This window comes from Stegostoma tigrinum, chromosome 29 (genome assembly GCF_030684315.1).
Source record: "Stegostoma tigrinum isolate sSteTig4 chromosome 29, sSteTig4.hap1, whole genome shotgun sequence".
Lineage (NCBI taxonomy): Eukaryota > Metazoa > Chordata > Chondrichthyes > Orectolobiformes > Stegostomatidae > Stegostoma > Stegostoma tigrinum.
Window position 1 is genome coordinate 17,073,059 of NC_081382.1, and position 20,112 is coordinate 17,093,170.

General features: G+C 40.8%; 2 protein-coding genes across 2 annotated transcripts in view; one reads left to right on the forward strand and one right to left on the reverse strand.

Annotated features, from left to right (window-relative positions):
• The window catches only part of zgc:162952 (PKc_LIMK_like_unk domain-containing protein), a 101,250-nt gene that overhangs the window by 79,250 nt on the left and 1,888 nt on the right, over window positions 1-20,112 (reverse strand). The gene's annotated exons all lie outside the window — the stretch shown is intronic.
• The window catches only part of LOC125465255 (uncharacterized), a 102,091-nt gene continuing 94,898 nt past the window's right edge, over window positions 12,920-20,112 (forward strand). The window contains exon 1 of the mRNA XM_048558533.2: window positions 12,920-12,999. Coding sequence (XP_048414490.2) covers window positions 12,920-12,999 — 80 coding nt within the window. The remainder of the gene's footprint in view (window positions 13,000-20,112) is intronic.

Consider the following 20,112-nt stretch of genomic DNA (forward strand, 5'->3'; position numbering starts at 1 on the left):
AAGAAGTTTCTTGGGAGAGTAACTAAAACAAAGGAAGGTAAAATCATATATGCTTGGAGTCCTTTGGTTGCCTTTGAGGCTTTAACCTGAGGCCAGTGTTATTTAATTGGTTACTTGGATAGTGTCAGTCATTTGCAAATGTTGCAGTTATTGAAACATTGCAATTGGTTTTCCATCAGGGTTGATTACTTTTTGTGGAACTTCTAAACATACAGAGTTCTTCTTTTTGATGTTGCTGTAAGTTCTGGAATGTTACTTTATGTTTCTTTAAGAGATACGACTAGAAGTAGGTCAGTCTGCTCCATCTTTCAACAAGATCATGGCTGATCTGATCGTTCTCAACTCAGCTTTCTTGCCCTATCCCCATAACCCTTTATTCATCTACTCTTTCAAAATCTAACTACCTCAGCCTTGGAACCCTCTGCAATAAAGAATTCTACAGGTTCATACCCTCAGAGAAAAAAAGCCCTCATCTTAAATAGCTGACCACTTATTCTGAGATCTTGCCTTTTGATCTTAGATTATCCCACAAGGGAAAGCAAACTCTCCACTCTGTACCTAGCCTAAGAACCTAGTATGTTTCAAGAATGCTGCCTCTCATTCACCTAAACTCAAATGAGTACAATCTATTTCTAAAAAAAACTATAGAAATTGCTGGAAAAGCTCAGCAGAATCTGGCAGCATCTGTGAATAGAAAGAAGATTTAACATTTTGGGTCCAGTGACCCTTCATTAGAACTGACTGTAGCTAGGAAAGGGTTGTTGAAGATGGGGTGAGGAAAGGGGGAGCTGTAGACAATAGGTGGAGATGGAGGCCAGAGAGAGAGAACAGCAGTTTTTCTGATGAAGGGTCTAAGCCGAAAACGTCAGCTTTTGTGCTCCTAAGATGCTGCTTGGCCTGCTGTGTTCATCCAGCTCCACACTTTGTTATCTCGGATTCTCCAACTTCTGCAGTTCCCATTATCTCTTGAGTAGACAAAGGAATGGGTAAAGATCAGCCTGTGAGAATCAGTAGCTGCTAATGGAGACCATTAGTGAGTGATAATGTGTTGGTTGCGGTTGCAGTCCATGTGACGACAAGGTCTGGTGTGTGGGGGTTGGGGTACTGACATGGAGGAAGATGCTCAGGCTCTAAAATTATTGAACTCAATAGTAGAATCCAATGGCTGCAGTGTCCACAAGTGGAAAAACCACTAAACTTCTCCTCATAAGAAAATCTTTGCATGCCTAGAATCAACCTGCGGAACCTTTTCTGAGCTATCTCCATGCCAGTATATCTTTCCTCAGGAACCAAAACTGCATGCCAGATGTTGCCCAACTCGTGTCTTGCATAGTTTTAGCAAGATGTCTCTATGTTTATGTTCTATTCCTATTAAAAGATCACTAACAATCCATTTGCCTTCCCTATAATTTGTGTTAGCTTTCTATGATTCCTGCACTCAGTCCCCCAAATCCCTGTGTTGTGGCTTTCTGCAGGCTTTCCCAATTTAAATAACTACCAGCTCTTCTATTTTTTTCCTCCCAAAGTGCAAAACTTCACATTCTTCCACAGTACATTCAATCTGCCAAGTTTGGCCCACTTAACCTGTTGATATCCCTCTTACACTCATTGTGTCATCCTTACTACTTATCTTCCGGATATGACTCTGCAGCAAAAATCACATGCTTATAATCATGGCTACTTACCGGACGGGGCTTTGATACATCAAAACTGGCTGTTGGTTCACTTTGGGAACAATCCATTTTTACAAAGTGTTATGGTGGTGTATTATCAGAGTTAAATCCTTTGATATAGACAGTAGGCTGTTTCAAATCTCTCCTTCTTGTAATGGGTTTCAGAGGATGGTCTTTGCTCCAGCAATACCATAGATCATGATTGCAGCTGCATTCCTAAAAATCATGATTTTAAGTGAAACATTGATTGCCACAGGGACCAATGTTAAGCCCGTAGTTTTAAGACTTAATGTGTCAGAAAAAGAGAACTAATAAAAGATTGGCCCATATTTTGTAATGGTCAGACAGTTATTATTCCAATGTGGATGGATGTCAAGCATGGGGACTCTGTGGAATCCTTATTGTAGCACATTTCAAAGTAATTGCCTGGGAAATTAATAATTCCTCTGGACAACGCCTCTAAGCTGGGAGCACTGAAACTATCCATTTAAATGGGAAAATTTGAAGGGTAGGGGTGAAATTAAGTAAATAGTTACTGATGAAGAATCTGGCCCAATATATCTCTAAGTTGAAATATTTCATATTACTAAATTCTTATGCTAGTAAATGAAATAATTATCAAAACAAGTTTAAGAACACTACAGAAAAATCTCACTTGCTACTCACAGCACCTGCGTACAATTCTGCTTCCTGAACGCCTGCTCCTTATCCTGCTGGTCACTAAGTCCTTCATGCTTCTCAGCCCTCCATTCCCTAATCCTCCACGTAGTGGCCTTTCTCCATTCCCTGATCTTCCAAGTTGGCTTCTAACTAATGCCTAACATTTCCAGTTGTGGCCTTGCCTTGATTTTAAATTTAAATTGGTGACCCTTTTTTCTCAATTCTGTTTCTGAAATCCTCATTCTGATCCGTGCAGGATGAAAAACTTCAACTTCTTGTCCCTTTTAGCAATGCATAATGTTTGCATCAGCATTTTCATAATAAAAATTGATGTAAAAGTAAAAACTAATAAGAAGAATTCTGACAAGAAATGCAGTTACAAAAAGGATTATAAACACATTCACAATGTCTGAATGTAGAATATCTAGCCAAACATTTTTGGGAGCCACTATTCATTTAATTATTTTCCAGATTTTTAGATCCGGAAATTTAAAATGCAATTGCATTACCATCTCTGAATTTGCACTGATGATATCCTGGAGATTACCAGTGAACAAAAATTGAACTGGACCACTTTAGAAATATTTTGGGAACTATTGTGGTGGTTTGGCTGATATCTCACTACCCTGACGTTATTAAAAATATAACTATGAAAATGCATTTTAAATGTATCATCACTGAATGAAGTTGGATGATTGAATGTTAAGAGATGGGACAAGGGGATATATTTTCCAAATTTTATCCTTTCTGCACGCAAAGACCAATAATGTATAGTTTCTGTCAGAAACCATTGGACAATGAAAGCATTAACCAGGTTATTGATTTCTTTATCATAGATGAGAAAAGACATTAGACCAAGGATGGCATTCCAGTGCATGTCCAGCAAATAAGTAACTCAGCACAGTGCAGGGGTTAAATTTAGGAGAAAAAAAAATCTCAAACCATTGTGCCTCATGCATGGGACAGTTGAAAATATAGATGGGAAAAATCACAGGGACCACAGACCACAGCAACAATTTCCAGATATACTGATTGCTGCATATTAAGCACTGGCTGAAGGTGTAACTGTATAGATCAGTTCCAAACTAGCCAACATATTTGTCGGCTAAGTCAAGGGAGGACTGCATTTGTGTAAAGTATGAATCATTTTTTCCACTTTAAATAAAATTAAACTATTAGTCCTTTTTTTGATTGTTGGAGTACTATTTTTGGTTGATGTCTGTTTTTGCTAAAGGCACCACAGGATGTAAGTGTGATTATAATAATCATCTCCACAAATAATTGGTGCAGTTCTCATGCTATGTTGCAAAGTGCTGTCTGCAAAACAGTACAGTAGAGTTAGTGGCCATTAAAATAGACTCTATGCTAATTCTGTTTATTCTGTTATAACAGCCATTTAATGAAGTATAGCTGAGTGTCAATCAGGCTATCGTTCAATTGGCCTGAAAGCATTTTCTGTGAACACCCTTTTCATTAGGTATTGTTGAGCAACACTATCAAGAAAAAAAAAAGACTGATTGATTGACTCTGAAAAGCTCAATCTTCTACACTCACAACTAATATGAATGGAATACTGAAATCTGACTTTACTCTACCTTGAAAATGTAAGCTGTAAGCTGTGAATCAAATTAGCAAGTTTCAAGCTCCTTGTGTAGCACTACAACACCAAAGATCAAGTCTTCAAGATGTTACATTTGTCATGAAAACAGAAAGATTCAGTTACATTTGAGAACTTCCTACATTAATGGACCAAAGACTGTCATGGTAGAAGTGGGCTCCAGCTTATGGGGCACTGGCATCAGTGGTGGGAACAGTGGAGGCTGCACAGTCATAGAGCCTTGAAGCCTAACTCGTCCAGGCCGACCAGATTTCCTAAATAAATCTTGTCCCATTTGCAAGCATTTGGCCCGTATCCCTCTCAGGACTTCCTATTCACATATGCATCCAGATGCCTTTTACATCGATCAGCTGCCACCACTTCCTCTGGCAGCTCATTCCATACATGCACCACTATCTGCATGAAAAAGTTGTCCCTTTGGTCCCTTTTAAATACTTCCCATCACACCTTAAATCTATGTCCTCTAGTTTTGAACTCCCATACCCTGGGGAACAGACATTGATTATTCACCTTATTCATGCCCTTCATAGTTTTATAAACTTCTGTGAGGCCACCCCTCAGCCTCCAGTGCTCCAGGGAAAGTAGCCCCAGCCTATTCAGTCTTTCCATATAGCTCAAACCTTCCAACCCTGGCAATATCCCTGTAAATCTTTTTTTCTGAACTCTTTCAAGTTTCACAACATCTTTCCTTTAGCAGGGAGGCCAGAACTGAACTCAGTATTCCAAAAGCGGACAATCGACATCTGAATCACTCTGGGGCTAGTGTTTTAGCAAGCTACATAACCAGGAAGGTAGCGGTGGTTTTAATTAAATAGTGTGCAAGAGATCAAATTGTTAAGATAGGATAAATCAAAGAATTAAGGCTAACCCAGAGAGAAAGGTGTTAATATGGGATACATTAAACAGATTGTGACAGGAACAGATAAAGGGCTCAAATCTAATGAAAATCTAGATATAGCTAAAGATACAAAAATAATGAAAGGATAAAGTTAAAGTCTCTGTATCTGAATACATGTTGCATTGTAAACAAAACTGAAGACTTTTTGTACAAATAAAGGAACAAAAGAAGTGTAATCTAATCCCAGTCATAGCTGTGGGATGACAGCGATGACACAGATTGGGATCTGAATATTGAAGGGTGAATTTCATTTAGAAAAAACAGTAAGTTTGGAAAAAGTGGCGCAATGAGCCTGTTATTTATTTATGGTAGAGGCACAGTGGAGACAGAAGGCCTAAATTCAAGAAAGTAATATATAGAAGCAACTTAGAGGGAGATAAGTGATGCAGACAAGAATTTCTTGTCTAAGTTGCTTCTAGTAGTGTAAAGGCTTCTGACATTAAACATATTGTGGGATGGAATATTAGGGCTACAATAATGGGAACATGTTGGAAAGGTACAGTGCTATTCATGGGGAGTTCTAATATACATACACACTGGAAAAATCGTACAGGTACAGGTAGCCTAGATGATAAGTTCATAGAATGTTTTCAGGTTAGTTTCTTAGAATAACACATTCTGCAGCCAGCTTAACAGCAGAATTATAAACAAGGCCTAACATTGTACAACAAGATAAGATAGACTAAGGGGGTGGCCATGGGCACCCGCATGGGCCCCAGCTATGCCTGCCTCTTTGTAGGTTACGTGGAACAGTCCATCTTCCGCACCTACACAGGCCCCAAACCCCACCTCTTCCTCCGGTACATTGATGACTGTATCGGCGCCGCACCCCAGAGGAGACAGCCACCCTGAGCCCTGCCGAATCTTCACCATCCCCCCAGACCTCCCACTGACTGAGGACGAACGGTCAGTCCTGAGCAAGGGGCTCACCTTTGTCCCCCTACAACCACACATCAACGAATACCAGTCACGGTCGGACACAGAGCAGTTTTTCCGCCGTCTTCGCCTGCATGCCTACTTCTTCAACCGGGAACCCAACCCTCCTTCCACTGACCCCTTCACCCGCTTCCAACACAAGTCCTCCTCCTGGACACCACCCCCAGGCCTCCTACCCTCCCTCGACCTCTTCATCTCCAACTGCCGTCGAGACATTAACCGCCTCAACCTCTCCACCCCTCTCACCCACTCCAACCTCTCCCCCGCAGAACGGGCAGCCCTCCGCTCCCTCCGCTCCAACCCCAACCTCACCATCAAACCCGCAGACAAGGGTGGCGCAGTGGTAGTATGGCGTACTGACCTCTACATCGCCGAGGCCAGACGCCAACTCTCCGACACCACCTCCTACCGCCTCCTCGATCATGACCCCACACCCGAGCACCAAACCATCATCTCCAACACCATTCATGACCTCATCACCTCAGGGGACCTCCCACCCACAGCCTCCAACCTCATTGTTCCCCAACCCCGCACGGCCCGTTTCTATCTCCTTCCCAAAATCCACAAACCTGCCTGCCCTGGTCGACCCATCGTCTCAGCCTGCTCCTGCCCCACCGAACTCATCTCCACCTATCTGGACTCCATTTTCTCCCCTTTGGTCCAGGAACTCCCCACCTATGTCCGTGACACCACCCACGCCCTCCACCTCCTCCAGGACTTCCAATTCCCTGGCCCCCAACACCTCATATTCACCATGGACGTCCAGTCCCTGTACACCTGCATTCTGCATGGAGATGGCCTCAAGGCCCTCCGCTTCTTCCTGTCCCGCAGGCCCGACCAGGCCCCCTCCACCGACACTCTCATCCGCCTAGCGGAACTCGTCCTCACACTCAACAACTTCTCTTTTGACTCCTCCCACTTCCTACAGACTAAGGGGGTGGCCATGGGCACCCGCATGGGCCCCAGCTATGCCTGCCTCTTTGTAGGTTACGTGGAACAGTCCATCTTCCGCACCTACACAGGCCCCAAACCCCACCTCTTCCTCCGGTACATTGATGACTCTATCGGCGCCGCCTCTTGCTCCCCAGAGGAGCTCGAACAGTTCATCCACTTCACCAACACCTTCCACCCCAACCTTCAGTTCACCTGGGCCATCTCCAGCACATCCCTCACCTTCCTGGACCTCTCAGTCTCCATCTCAGGCAACCAGCTTGTAACTGATGTCCATTTCAAGCCCACCGACTCCCACAGCTACCTAGAATACACCTCCTCCCACCCACCCTCCTGCAAAAATTCCATCCCCTATTCCCAATTCCTCCGCCTCCGCCGCATCTGCTCCCACGATAAGACATTCCACTCCCGCACATCCCAGATGTCCAAGTTCTTTAAGGACCGCAACTTCCCCCCCACGGTGATTGAGAACGCCCTTGACCGCGTCTCCCGCATTTCCCGCGACACATCCCTCACACCCCGCCCCCGCCACAACCGCCCCAAGAGGATCCCCCTCGTTCTCACACACCACCCTACCAACCTCCGGATACAACGCATTATCCTCCGACACTTCCGCCATTTACAATCCGACCCCACCACCCAAGACATTTTTCCATCCCCACCCCTGTCTGCTTTCCGGAGAGACCACTCTCTCCGTGACTCCCTTGTTCGCTCCACACTGCCCTCCAACCCCACCACACCCGGCACCTTCCCCTGCAACCGCAGGAAATGCTACACTTGTCCCCACACCTCCTCCCTCACCCCCATCCCAGGCCCCAAGATGACATTCCACATTAAGCAGAGGTTCACCTGCACATCTGCCAATGTGGTATACTGCATCCACTGTACCCGGTGCGGCTTTCTCTACATTGGGGAAACCAAGCGGAGGCTTGGGGACCGCTTTGCAGAACACCTCCGCTCAGTTCGCAACAAACAACTGCACCTCCCAGTCGCAAACCATTTCCACTCCCCCTCCCATTCTCTTGATGACATGTCCATCATGGGCCTCCTGCACTGCCACAATGATGCCACCCGAAGGTTGCAGGAACAGCAACTCATATTCCGCCTGGGAACCCTGCAGCCATATGGTATCAATGTGGACTTCACCAGTTTCAAAATCTCCCCTTCCCCCACTGCATCCCTAAACCAGCCCAGTTCATCCCCTCCCCCCACTGCACCACACAACCAGCCCAGCTCTTCCCCCCCACCCACTGCATCCCAAAACCAGTCCAACCTGTCTCTGCCTCCCTAACCGGTTCTTCCTCTCACCCATCCCTTCCTCCCACCCCAAGCCGCACCCCCAGCTACCTACTAACCTCATCCCACCTCCTTGACCTGTCCGTCTTCCCTGGACTGACCTATCCCCTCCCTACCTCCCCACCCACACCTTCTCCACCTATCTTCTTTACTCTCCATCTTCGGTCCGCCTCCCCCTCTCTCCCTATTTATTCCAGTTCCCTCCCCCCATCCCCCTCTCTGATGAAGGGTCTAGGCCCGAAACGTCAGCTTTTGTGCTCCTGAGATGCTGCTTGGCCTGCTGTGTTCATCCAGCCTCACATTTTATTATCTTGGAATCTCCAGCGTCTGCAGTTCCCATTATCTAAGATTTATTAATGACCTGATAATGAAGGTGTCCCTTGGTAATAGCAGCCATGTCACAATTGAGGATAATATTGAGTTTGAGGGACAGAAAAACAGGCCCAGACTAGTATTTTAATCTTGAATAAGGGCAAATATGAGGACAATACAGCAGAACTAGCTGAGGGGAAAAGGCAAATTTGTGTAATGGCACTATTATCAGAAATGTAATGGTAGACATTTAAGGAAATATTTCAAAATACACAGAATAGATACATTCCAAAGAAAAATAAAAAAATGCCAAGGGGAGGACCCACCACCTTGGATTAAACAAAAAAGTTAAAGATAGTATTAAACTTAAACAAATAATTATACAAAATTGGACGCCGGGTTAGTAGACAGAATTTTTTTTAAAAACTAGCAAAATTAATAATTACTGAAGAATTGTAGGAAAAGGAGGAAGTTTGCTATAAATATAAAAGTAGATATGTGAATTTCTATTGGTACTTAAATGTGTTAATTAATAAAGTGAGTGTTGATCATGTACAAAATGAGTCTGGGGAATTAATAACGAATAAAAAAGGAGATGGCAAATTAATTGAATACGTATTTTGTATTAGTCTTCATTATAATGAATGAAATTAACATTCCAGAAATAGTTGTAAATTAGGAATTTGAAAGGAGGGAGGTACTCCAAACAATTACAATCAACAGGGAGGAGATAGTGAACAGATTGTTAGAGCTGTGAACTGATTAGTCACAAGACCTGATAGACTTCATCCTAGTGTCATAAAAGGAACAATCAGTGTGACAATTGATGGATGCTTGTAATTCTAACAAAATTCCCTAGATTTAGGGGCAGCATGGTGGCTCAGTGGTTAACACTACAGCCTCACAGCGCCAGGTACCCGGGTTCAATTCCGGACTCGGGTAACAGTCTGTACAGAGTTTGCACATTCTCCCCGTGTCTGCGTGGGTTTCCTCCAGGCGCTCCGGTTTCCTCCCACAGTCCAAAGATGTGCAGGCTAGGTGAGTTGGCCATGTTAAATTGCCCGTCATGTTTAGGGGTGTGTGGGTTATAGGGGATGGGTCTGGGAGGGATGCTCCAAGGGGTGGTGTGGACTTGTTGGGCCAAAGGGCCTGTTTCCACACTGTAGGGAATCTAATCTTAGTATTTTCTAATCCAATGGAATCAATCCTAAGTGCAACTCCTTTATTGAAAAATGGAGGAAGACAGAAAGGAGTAAAGTACAGGCCAGTTAGCTAAACATCTGTCATGGGGATGATGTTGGAAGCTATAAAAGATATTATAATAACACACTTGGAAATGTTTCAAGTAATCGGGCAAGGGGCAATGCCAATATGGTTTTGTGAAAGGGAAATTACTTCTTTGAGCAAGTAACATGTACTGTGCCAAAGAGAAACCTGTGGATGTACTGTACATGGGTTTCCAGAAGGCATTTAGTAAGATGCCACCTGAAAGGTGATCACAGAAAATAAAAGTCCACGTTTTGTGGGTAACCCATTGGCATGAATAGAAACTCGGCTAGATAACAAGAAACAGAGAGTAGGTATACATTTTCTAATTGTCAAAATAATAACAAGTGGTGTGCAATATGGATCAGTGTTGGGGCCTCAAAATTTACAATTTATACAAATGACCTGCATGAAGGGATCAAAGGTACGGTTGCTAAGTTTCCTAATGGTACAAAGATGGTTAGGGAAGTGAATTGTGAACAGAACATAAGGAGGCTACAAAAGAAGGTGGAAAGGGTTAAATGAGTCAACAAATGGCTTATGTGAGAAAATGTGAAATTATCTATTATTGCAGGAAAAGTTACAGTGCTAAGCATATTGTCTACAATCTGTCACCATATCTATCTATCTAAATTGCCTGTAGAGTTCAGGGGTATATAGCTTAGGTGGGTTATAGGGGGATGGGTCTGGGTGGGGCATTCCAAGGGTCGTTCCGGACTTGTTGGGCCAAAGAGCCTGTTTCCACACGATAGGGATTTAATGATCTGTGGTCTACCTGAATGGTGAGAGATTGTAGATTCTGAGATGCAGAGTGATCTGGATGTTTTTGTGCACAAAACACATCAATATGAGAGTGCAAAACATATTTAGAAAAGCTAATACAATGTTATTATCTATTGTGAGGGGAATTCAATACAAAAATAAGGAAGTTATGCTTCAATTATATAAGGCATTGATTAGGCCACCTCTGGAGTTCTGTGTAGAGTATTGGTCTACTTATTCAAGGAGCAACGCAAATGAGCTGAAGCAGCTCAGGGAAGCTTTACCAGACCTGAAAGTGGCATATTGTCTCATAGGAAAATTTGGACAAGCTTGTATCTGCTCGAGTTTAGAACAGTAAGAGACTTGATTGAACCATATAAAATCTGAATGGTCTCAACAAGTTGTAAGTTAAAAGGGTGTTTTGTGTTATGGGAGAATCTCAAACTAGGGGTCATAGAATAAAAATAAAGGGTATCCCCTTTACTAGCCACCAAACAGAGCTTTATTCCTATCAGCATCTTAAAAATGGGCCAACCTGGACTTATTCCAATTATGGCAGTTTTATATCATGTGACTTAACAAACACTCCTCTTCCTTTGAACCAGAATCTGTGAAAGACCTTCATAATTGTAATCAGTGCAAAGATTAAATTACAGGCTAATGTGTATAGCATTCCTGTTAGTAGCACAAACTCTAATAATTTGCCCCCATACAGTTAGAACTACTCTTGAAAACTAATTGCTTCTTCTAGCTTCGAGTGCTACAGTGTATATATAGCAATTCACTCTTGGCATAGTATTTCAGTTAATCGCCATTTGAGAGGACAATATAACATCCTAAGTAAATGAAGCTGAAAGACTGCCATGCAACTATTTCTCAAAAGAAAGTGGTTCAATTTGAATTATAGTATGGAAAGGTGAGCATTCTTCAATGTCAGTGAATTCCATCTCAATTTCTTTTTTTCTCAAATAACCACTGAGTTGTCCACTTTGCCTCATATAGTTCACTTTCCAATAACAATACATGTTTCACTTGCATCTATGTCGTGAATAAAAACTGGAAACATCTTACCTCAGCTAGTTTTCAAAATTTCTCCCGGTATATTGTGTTGAAATTCTGAACTTGGACCAGATCTTGCTGGAGCATAGCAACTGACAGTATGTGTTATTAAATTTTTTTTCCAGTTTTGCTCAAGATACGTGTTTTCACACCTTGATGTCTTTCAAATGTGAACTGCTAACACCGTGGTGAGGGACAAAACATTATCTGGGATCTCAGCAAATATTGCAATCAACAGCATGCCTTCCAAATCAATGTGATTCAATGATTGAGAAAGATATCAAGGAACGACAGAAAATGAGGTGAAGCTCAATAAAATCCTCAGGCAGAAAGAAAGATTGGATTAAGAAAACAAAGAAAAAGATCCAGAAATGAAGAATAAAATATGGTTTCTTAATTTTTAAAAATACCTATTGTGGACAACATACAAGAACGAGGTAATGACAAAAAGTTTAGCTGGCACTGAATTAACAATTTTCATATTGATAAGAGTGCTCGTGTTTTTTTTGAATGTCAGATTTAATATCCTGTGGTATAATTGATTGGCAATTAATGTGCAAATTTAGAAAATTCCTCAAACAAGGCTAAGAGCAATATTTGAATGTGTTCAGTAAACAACAAGCAGTGTTAAATTAACTGGCAAATTCTGGAAATTCACAATCCACAAATATCTGAATCCATGAATTTGTTGGCTGATTTGCATATCAAAAGTATCATGTGCCATTGATGTACAATTATTCATACAGCCCTTCCCTGTGAGATTGAGCTCCAAATACTTGATCAATCTTGATAACAATGATTTTTTAATAGAATATTTTTCCATAAAAATCAAAATACATGGCAACCTGTTCTATCACCATTAGTTCATTGACCGATTCATAAAAAATAATGAGCAATAATTGTAAAATGGGCAGAGAGATTTACTGTTTGCATCGGTTTTGTACATGATGTGCATTTTATGTAAATAAATGGGTATTACAAAAAGTAAAAGTTCTGAAGTGGTTCATGTTCATGTTGCATTGGCTCCATCCATTTTATCGTGCAGTCTCTGGGTAAACAACAGATCAACTCTAGCTTTCAGAGGTTGCATATAGATCTGCACTAGTTCTCGAAGGTCCTTGCAATTACGCCTGACCAAATGTAGTTGGACCTATTGGTATCATGCAATAAATCTCATTATTTAAAAACAGTGCCTCTTTTATGGAAGCTGTATGGTGGTGCATTCTCTAGTCACTGGATAGGCATAAGGCAAAGCAAACACAAAGGAGGATTGGTGACAGCAAAATATCTCCAACAACCCTTACTCAGTTCCATGTACTGAAAGAAGTGGTAATATCCACAAGCAGTGATCATTTGGGAAAAGAGCACAATAGGTAGCATTGGGTAACTCCTACCTGAGATTGACCAGAGATTGCAAACATTATGGTAATGACACAGATGTGATGCATTAATGACTGACATACATAGTATCCAGGATTCTTGCTAACGATGTACACATCAGTATTAGATTCCATTAATGCAATAGATATCAATAACTTGAATGAGGAAAGTGAATGCTCTGTGGCCAGGTTTGTGGATGACACAAAAAACATGTGGGAAGGCAAGGGGTGAGAATGACCCAAAGAGTCCACAGATGGATACAGATGGCTTCAGTATGTGGATGAAATCTTGGCATATCAATCTAATGTGGGAAAATATGAGACTGTCCACTTTAGTTGTGTTATAAAGCAGAGGTTGACCTACCTACTGATAACTAAAACTGAAACTACCAGAGAGAAGTGCCTCGCCCTATAATCTGTTAAAGTGAGCATGAGAAGGGGTGTAATATGTTTTTTTCAGCAACTTCTGGTGGTTCAGTAAAATAAACACTTGACACTCACTCTACAGTCAACAATTAATAATTTACTTATCTAACTCTAACAGTGAACCAATTAACAAAATTTTTAACAAACTGAATAAACCCTTTCTGACTACTAACTATTCATAAATAAAACAAGATTCTAATGGTATACTATTCCAATAAATACAAGTCCCACTTACATAAAACAGAAATTATTAAAATAGAATTTAGTCTCAAAAAATTACAGTCGGGTTACATGTTTTTGGGAATGTTCTGTGCCTTCTCCATCAAATGTTCTGTCAGGAACGCCTTCTCTGTTGAATTCTTCTGTCAGAAATATTCTGAGGAAGGGTCACCGGGCCCGAAACGTTAACTCTGTTTTCTCCTCCACAGATGCTGCCTGACCTGCTGACCTTTTTCAGCAACTTTGTTTTTGTTCCTGATTCACAGCATCAGCAGTTCTTTTGGTTTTTATTAGGAATATTAACTAATTGGGCTGTAGGTACCTTTGATTTAGATGCTTTAAAGCTTAGAGAAGTCTGAGAGAGCTAGCGATTCTCTTCTGAGAGCAGATGGCTCTCTTGACAGAGCTCTCCTGTCTTTGCCCAACTGCCCCTTCTTTTATAGCCTTGATGACATATCAATATTCCGTACAATAGGACTGTTCTTATGTTGTCAAACCCATCAGATTTACATTTAATTGTTTTTTGGTATCTGGGTACCGGTTCAAATTAATTGGCTAAATTCAAAACTTGTTGTCTTGATAACAAAACGAAACTGCTTCTTGTCCTGCTAACTATACAGGCTTTTGATGCAACTGTTTCAATTCAGGAGGTCTGTGCACCTGCAAACCCACAAGTTGCTGCCCACAGACATCCTTTTTGAATCTCTAAATATAGAAATACATATCATCTTTTAAAGGGACCATGCACTGCTTTGCCCCAGCATTTTACAAACAACAATATTTTACAAACACTAAATTCAAACATCCTGCTTTCTAATCTTTAGGATTGCTTCTACACAAATCACAATAAGTGAGCATATAACTTCAGCTGGTAATAGGGAAGGCAAATTAGATATTGGTCTTTATTTCATACAGAATGGAATATAAACATAGGGAGGTCATACTGAACTACACAAGGCACTTAAAATACTGTAAACAACACATTGGATCGAAGGCAGAAGAGAGATGGTTTGCGAGGTTGATCCCAGTTTTGGAGGGATTTTCTGATCAGAAAAGGTTGAATAGGTTGGGCTGTACTCATTGGAAGAATGAAAATAGACCTTATTGAAACATGTAAGAACATTAGGAGTCTTGACAGGGTAAATGTGGAGAGTTTGTTTCCTGTTGTGAAAGAGTCTAGGCCCCAAGGGCATAATCTCAAAGTAAGGGGTCACCCAATTAAGACAAAGATGAGGAGGATTTTATTTTTGTTCTCAGGGAATAGTGAATCTCTGGAATTTTTACTGCAGAGGGCCTTTGGGGCTGGGTAATCAAATAAATTCAAGGCTGAGATTTTTAATCATAAAGCGAGAAAGCGGAGTTGAGAATTATCAGTTCAGCCTTAATCCTATTGTACGGCAAAGCAGGCACGACGAGCCGAATGGTCTACATCCATCACATGATCTTAAGGTCTTTCAGCACATTTACTATGTCACATACCAGCATGGACTTGTTGTTGTAAATAAATGGGTTCAAAAAGTTTTGGCAAAGATCTGTAGCTCAGGTTGTGGATGAGGCTGTTGACTTGCTCACCAAACTGCCTTGTTTTTGTTTAGGCATTTCATCAACACGCTAGTACCAAAAAGAAAACATGAGAGTTTGGTATATTTAATCACCATGATGGTGACGAGTCACCATGGTATTACTGAAAATGCACTAACAATGACTGGTTTGTTTGCTACCTTTAGCACAAGACATCTGATACTAAAATTCCACGAGGAATATTTTCATGAACATGCATTAAAGATTAAAGTGAATAATCTAGAAGGTGTTACGATGCTGTGGGAACATGAAAGTTAATTAATACCCAGTTCTCTTGCCCAGTGTGTAATTAACTTTCTGCTCTAAACTCAGCAGAAAGCCTGCTACGACATTTAACATAGCTGTAAGCTCTTATTTAATCACGACCCTTCAACGGCTCAAAATTCATGTCTTGGAACTGTTCCTGCATATCATCAGTGAGCTCATCTGAAGCAGTTTCTTCGCCCCTTTCCCTCTCTCACATCTCTTTTGTTTGGCATTGCTGAATACAAGGGTTGTTACCCAGAACACAGTGTTGTCTTTGTGATGGAGTTAGGTAATGTCAGCAGTTGAGAATTCTAAGAGGCCCATTTACAAACATCTTTCTCCTGGAACTTTAAAAAGTGGAAATACTTTGTATTGATGATGTCCATTTTTCAATAGTTTTCTATGAAGTCAGACAAATGAAGATTCTTTCCACTCTTTATCTCAGAATTTAGAGCTTCCAATGCATATTCATACTGCATAGAAAGAGCTAGGTTTCCTATTGTATCTATAATGGAATGTTGTTCTAAAATATGTTTATAATTCAATTTTCCAATTCTCAATACCTCAGCCTGCCTGTCAAATTCTATATTAGCAAGGCTAAATGAGTGATGACCACAATAGAAATGTATTAAAAAGTAATTTCAGTTCCACCTACAATTTCACTTCAGACATAGCAATGTTAATGTTTCACACAGCACTTTGGTGACACAAGTCAAGTAGTATTTGGTGATCATAAACCAATATGTGCAAATTATAAGCAGTTACATTTTTTTAAAAAAACCTCTTTTACACCCCACAACATTTAAAGAACTTTCCTTCGTAGACATATGTTTTTGTGAAGAATGTAAATACTTGGCTGCATGTCGAATTCACTGGCAATGTAATTCCTAAAATACTCAAATAGCACAATTGATTGTTGCATCAGGGATAATAAAACAATAACAAAGTAATAGGTGTAGACTGACAGTTCTAGCCTAGTTAGGGTTACCATTATGCTATACTGTATCACACTATCATCATTAGGTTGCTTTGGCTCCTGCATTGTAACATAGTAAAATAGGAAACATGAACAGGAGTAGGCTATTTAGACCTGTTTTGTCAGCTCCAATATTCAACCAGACCTTGAATGATCTTCTATCTCAAGGCCATTTTTCTCTATGATCTCCATATCTCAAAAACAATTAGCTTTCCTGCTCCTACGATGCTACTTGGCCTGCTGTGTTCATCTAGCTCTACACCTGGTCATCTCTGACTTGAATACTTTCATCCAGCTCTGCACCTTGTTTTCTCTGACTTGAATACACTGAAATACTGAGTTTTCATTGCAACATTCCACCTAAATTGCTTTTCCTCTGCACTACCTCCAACATCCATGGCAGCAGCGATTTCCAGAATCAGAACTCAATGCTGCAAAGTGTGGGCAGGAATAATGCTTTTTCCAATGCACCCTGTAGACTTCTGCAAAAATTTCCAATGCTTCAAAGAGATCAACTCTCATTCCTTTTCACTCTAGAGAAAGCAAGCCTAATTTCCTTAAATTCTCCTCAAAGTACCTTCCAGGGAAACAGTCTGATGAATATTCATTGCACTTTCTCCATGTCAAGAATATTTACCCTTAAATATGAATATAAGTATAATAATATAAATGATGCAGTATGAATGCCTTGGCAGCACCAATTACCATCTCAAAAGATTGTTTATAAGCATTCAAGGCACAATGCTTTTGGCTACCTAGTTAAAATGATGCAGGGTTATCCACTTTGGCAGGAATAATGGCAAAATGGACTATTATTTAAATGGCGAAAAATTTTAGCTCACTGCTGTGCAGAGGAACCTGGTTCCTTGAGCATGAATCACAAAAAATTGGTTTGCAGGTGTAGCAGATGATTAAGAAGGCAAATGGAATATTGCCCTTCATTGTTAGAGGGATAGAGTTTAAAAATAGGGAGATTCTGCTGCGCAGCTGTATAGGCTACTGGTGAGGCCACACTTGGTGTACTGTCTGCAGTTGTGGTCTCCTTACTTGAGAAAGGATGTGCTCGCACTGGATGAGGTGCACTGGAGGTTCACTAAGTTGTTTCTGGAGTTGACAGGATTGGCTTATGAGGACAGATTGAGTAGACTGGAACTATACTCAATGGAATTTAGAAGAAAGAGGGGACACCTTAGAGAAATATATAAAATTATTAAGGGATGAGTAAAGATAGCAACAGGGAGGTGTGTTTCCACTGGTGGGTGAAACTAGAACTAGGGGGCATAGCCTGAAATTGAAAACTGAGTTGAGGAAGAACTTCTTCACCCAAATGGTTGTGAATCTGTGGAATTCCCTGCACAGTGAAGTAGTTGAGGCTACTCGTTGAATGTTTTTCAGGCAACAATAGATACATTCTTGAACAGTAAAAGAATTAAAGTTATGGTGATCAGCCAAATTAGTGGAACTGAGCCTTTAAAAGATCAATCATGATCTTATTGAAATGGTGGAGCAGGCTTGATGGGCCTGATGGTTTATTCCTATGGCTACTTCTTATGTTTTTATGTAAGGAAGTTGGCTAGCTCAGTTGACTGGATTGCTGGCTTGTTTTTTTTAATTTGTTCACTCATCAGATGTGGATTTTGCTGACTGTGTCAGCATTTACTGTCCATTCCTAAATGTCTTGGGGTACAACTGACTGGTTTGCTAGGCCACTTCAGAGGACAGAATTAGCCACAATTCACAGATTCTGGAGTTACGTCTAACCAGACGAGGTAAGACTGGTAGTTTACTTCCCTTAAGGAGATCAGCGAACCACATGGGATTTTGTGACAATTGACGGTAGTTTTTTTGGTCATTATTGGACTTTTAGTTGAATTGAATTTAAATTCCACCTTCTGTCATGGTGGAATTCCAATTCAGGCCCCGAAAAAATTATTCGGGTTTCCAGAATATCATTCTAGTGATCACACCACTCAGCCATTATCTCCTCAATTTACATTAGCACCCTGGAATATGATTGTCCTTGTTGCCAAATGATTGTTCAAAATTCTATTTTACTAACATCAAGTTGTAAAATGACTTCCTTACTGATGTCATCATACCTCAGCACTGGCAACATGGAGTAATATCAAGTGTGCCTTCAGTTCCCACACCAGCTCAGGTTTCGAAGAAGGATTTTCCTTCTCAACCTCTCACCTCACCTGAGGCATAATGACACTCAAGGTAAGCCACCACCAGTTTTCTCTGTCTAATAAGTGAGCAGCCTTATGGTCTGGCAAGATTATGGTGACTTTACCTTACTTTATTGCTGCTGAACTCTAAACTTCACGTAATTTCTCTGGCCATGAATGTGCTGAGCACTCAAAGCTGTCCATTTAGGACAGCAATGAGGTTTTCATGTTGTTGGCATATAACAACAGGTAAGGTAAGCTGACCCCAAAACTAAGACACAACTGCTTCAACTTTCAAACAAGTCAGCAAACGAATTTTTCATTCCTGTCGGTGCTCTGAAATCCACCCGAATATTTGATTAGGATAGGTTCCACAGTACCTAGAAGTAATGCTGCTCTGCACAATGTAAACTCAACACGATTTTGCTAAGCCCCACATCTGTGATTAATAATGATTTCACTTCTGTGCTGTGCATTTGAATCGTTTTCTGGATTTACAGAGTTGAGGTTTCCACTCTGACTACTGGTAAAGAACCGGAATGAAACTGACACTGAAACATTAGCAGCTCACAGTGGAGAAACTAGGAAGCAAAAGTATCTTTGAGATCCATGCTAATTAGAGGTACTGTACAGCAATATCTCCCGGGAGACCTAAGAACAGTATATCAGTAAAAGCAATGACACAGTGGTATTGCAGAAGTGCTTTTTATAACGTACTCAAAGTACACTACTATGTTAGTACATAGTTTCCTTTACCGCATATGAGACCAGCTTCTGAACTGTGCAAATCATGAATTTGAAGTTAATATTGAATTATTTTCTGGATACATTTCCCTAGTTTTAAAAGAAATCAATTTTAGAATTGGATGTTGAAATCTGCAAACTGATAAAAGTGCAGTTTTACTAATATTGTTCCTTTGTAGTGTGTTGTAAGGTTTGTGGTTTATATATATATTTGATATCATTAATTTTGATGGGGAGTTTAATAATTAACTCAATTATTTCTATAACTGCGGTGATTTCTTTCAAAACATGGTTTTAGAAGCAACTTCCTGGAGTGTAATAGGGATTTGTTTACACTGGAAGAAGTAACGAGCAACTAATGCAAGCACTGAAATGCATTTGTTTTTTGAGTAGAAGATTCTGGAATTTGGGCAGGCTCAGGAAAACACCGATAGCTTGTGAAACAAAGCATTATTGTTTCAGTCTAGGGCAGTGTTCCAGATGTCTTGTCTGAAGTTGAATGTGTGAACCAGTTGCCTTTGAGCAATGCGGTGCAGGGGGGTGGAGGGGTGGGTGCGGGTGCGGGGGAGAGGGTGGGATGCAGTTATGGGATTGATAAGAAAGAGATTACATCAGTGAGAGTTGTTTAGTTTAACTGTTCCAGATCAGAACTATTTGATTAAAAACCTGAAAGAGGTTATTGGAAGCACAGAAAGTCTAAGCTCAGTTATATGAAAGCTCTAAGAAGAGGCGATCAGTTTTTCTTGTTGTTATTGCAGCTGCATTAAATTAAGATTTATATAGGTGTGAAAAAGGAGGCAGTTCTTTCTGGTTTGAGTACTGCAAAGGAATGTCTTTTGGATTAATAGGAATTTTTACTGTGTTTTGAAACCTTTAAACTTCATTATAAGAAAATATACTGGTTCATTGTACTTTATCTTCATTTCTTTGCCGTCATAAACT